The sequence below is a fragment of the Notothenia coriiceps genome, unplaced genomic scaffold (assembly GCF_000735185.1).
Source record: "Notothenia coriiceps isolate Sejong01 unplaced genomic scaffold, NC01 NC01_scaffold00012600, whole genome shotgun sequence".
Lineage (NCBI taxonomy): Eukaryota > Metazoa > Chordata > Actinopteri > Perciformes > Nototheniidae > Notothenia > Notothenia coriiceps.
Window position 1 is genome coordinate 1 of NW_011345301.1, and position 3,217 is coordinate 3,217.

At 46.5% G+C, this 3,217-nt stretch overlaps 1 protein-coding gene across 1 annotated transcript; it reads left to right on the forward strand.

Annotated features, from left to right (window-relative positions):
• Positions 1 to 465: 465 nt before the first annotated feature.
• On the forward strand, positions 466 to 2,526 carry LOC104947470 (probable phospholipid-transporting ATPase VD; the record flags this gene model as incomplete). The annotated part of the gene is made up of 3 exons (XM_010773483.1): positions 466 to 657; positions 1,609 to 2,293; positions 2,378 to 2,526. Coding segments are annotated over 3 exons (1,026 nt in total), but the record flags the coding sequence as incomplete, so codon positions are not given.
• Positions 2,527 to 3,217: the final 691 nt, after the last annotated feature.

The window sequence follows — 3,217 nt, forward strand, 5'->3', positions numbered from 1 at the left end:
ACGCACGCACACACAAACACACACACACACACACACACACACACACACACACACACACACACACACACACACACACACACACACACACACACACACACACACACTTATAAACAGATAATAACATCGTATTGATATATGAGGTGTGATTGATTACTTGATCATAGGTTCCTCACAAGTGAGACTATTAGACGCCAAATACGATGCCGCCTTTAGCTTAGCAATGGGATTTGAAGGCACACAACCGTCATGTAGTCCGTATTGTATATAGCCAAACATTAGCTATTGACTTCTGTCTTAGAATCTCATTGCTTTTTGTCGAGGAAACCCTTGTGATAACTAACTTCTGGGTCAGGTAACAATAATACAACATCCCTGCAGCACTCTATTGTAACCTGTCAATATGGGAAACATGCTTTAGCTAAAGTATGATGCATGATCCCATGCTGCCCCCATGTGTGTGTTCAGACGAAGGAGGTGCTGCCGGACCCTGAGCTGGTGAGGAAGCTCAACTGGTTCCTCTCCCCTGCGCTGGCTCTGAGTGACGGCTCCTCTGGGGCCCCCTCCAGCCTGGAGCTCACCTACATCACTGACTTCTTTCTGGCTCTGGCCATCTGTAACAGCGTGGTGGTGTCCTCTGCCAGCCAGCCGCGACACGTGGTGGGTACATGTTAACTTCACAGCTAGGATCAAGATTCAATGTGTACTCTTTGTACTAGGCTTTCACTTGTTTATATGGCTTGGTTCACTTTAGCCTGTAGTACTGTCTGAACATGCTCTGATTAGCTGCTGAGTGCAATAAAGAAAATGGGAAAAAACCTTCTTTAGAGGAAATGCAGATTTAATTGATTTCTTACGGCCCCTACACACGGTGGCGTGCGTTGAAGCATGCCGGTGGGCGTGTCTGAAGCTTGAACAACAACCAATCACATGAATCTCCCGCCCCGGACACACAAGCACGCGGTTTGATTGGCTCGAGCTTGTACTGGCATATGATTTTATTGGCTGGCGCTTCCGTCGAAGCTTCAAAAGTAGAACATTGCTCAACTTTTGAAGCGAGCAATGCGAGCAAAGCGAAGCTTTGCACCCACACAATGCAGTTCGGCAAAGCGTGACGTCACCCCATTCAAAGTGAATGGGCAGGAGCGTTGAAGCTTCAACGCACACCGCCGTGTGTAGGAGCTGTTAGAGTAGTACATGACACACACATACTGTACACTTGTTGTCTAGCAAGTCTTTTTATGGACTTGTCCTTTAGCAGGAGTACTCTCTTGTAGAATTGTCTTCTACATTGACAATTTATATTCATTGTTGTGCTCATCATTCAGTGAGCTATTTTTAGAAAGTGCACGCAAGACCTGGTAGCGTGCACGTGTCCACAGAGCAGTGTTTCCTGCTCTTCCGTGGCGATGACAGCTTGCAGTTAAAAAAATAATAAACACATTTGAAAGTGGGGGGACACAAACTGTCCCCAGTGGAAATGAAGCCCATGGGTGTTAATTCATCTGTTTTGGGGATTGGCTGTGGAAGAACGTGAGGGGAGGGGCCTGGAAATGTTTTAGATTTCTTACATAAGTCGATCCCATTCTCTTTTTTGTCTTTTTCCTGCAGGTGCGTGAAGAACAGACCCCTCTCAAGTCCCTGGAGGAAATCAAGACGGTGTTCCAGCGCCTGAGCTTCTCTCCGTTCTCAGCCTTCTCCATCCTCTCCCCTCCCCAGATCAAAGTCAGCCCCCACAGCCTCGCCCACCGGAAGTTTGCCAGGGGGAAGACTGGCTCGCTGAACTTCCCCCCCTCCAGTAACAGCACCACGGACGAGTCAGAATCAAGCCTGGAGGGCACCCTGGAAACCTCCAGGCTGAGACCTAAACCGGACCTATCTTCTAGAGTCATGGAAGGGAACTCAGGACAGACGGCTGGCAGGGAGGTAAAGGATGATGTCATAGATTCAAAGACGGACGGGGCCAGGCAGGATGCGGAGGACTTGACCCTAGAAGAGGATTGTAAGTGTGAGGCTGATGAAGAGCTGCTGTACGAGGCGGAGAGTCCGGACGAGGCGGCCCTAGTCCACGCGGCCCAGGCGTACTGCTGCACCCTGAGGGGCCGCTCGGCAGAGAGCCTGACGGTGGATCTGCCTGGGATCGGCTCCCTGTCCGTCCCCCTGCTCCACATCCTGCCCTTCGACTCAGACAGGAAGAAGATGTCCGTGGTGGTCCGCCACCCGCTCACAGGACAGGTGGTGGTCTACACCAAGGGAGCCGACTCCGCCATGATGGACCTGACGGGGGCACCAAAAGGTTGTTAACCGAGTGACTGGGAGCTGAAATACTTGGTCTTTGCCTGAAAGGTGTAACAGCAACTTGTCTTTCTGGTGTGTTCAGGTGCAGATGAGGCTCAGGAGATCTACAGACACATCAAAGAACAAACCCAAAACCACTTAGACAGCTATGCCAGAGAAGGCCTCCGCACACTCTGCATCGCCAAAAAGGTAACGCTCAGGAAGGCCAAACAAAATAACTTTGTTCATTAAAAATGATCTTAAACATTTTCTCATACATTATTTACTATAATGGAATCCTCTGGCTATAAACATAAGTTAAGGCGAGACACCCCAGGTGAATAGGGTAATTTTTTTAACTTAAAGGTATCAGCTAGACATTTCTCCAGTTAATTACTTACAATAAGGCAATTGTCTTTTTTATTACAAGTTTTCTGAAATAGCATGTTTAAATATGCAAATTAGCCATTATGTCATCAAATATGTGCATATTTTAACACATTTCAGGAATCGAAATCTGAATTTTGGATTAAGCCAGGTTCAAAATTCTTGTTTCATTTTGTAGTCATATTAGTATCTAAGGCTTTTACAGAAGGGGTATTGTATATCTCTTTTTATCACTCCATAAATCAGAAAATACTGTCAACAGCCCTAAAATATCAATTTTTGCCATGTTTTTAGGTATACAATGTTGTATAATTCAGGCTATGAATGATATATGAACAAACCCTTCTGTAAAAGCCTTCATAATATTGATAGGAATATAACTGGAAGGTTTGGTGTGTCTACGTGCTACTGAAGTTGAAATTTTGAACTCAGAGTAGGAGAAAAAACTCATTTTGAGAAAACGACCTTTAAAGATTGCAGCGAGGCGCTAGCTAAACCCTCCTGTTCTTTGGATGACAGCTTGCGCCTCGACGCACTCCGTGAAGGTATTTCATGT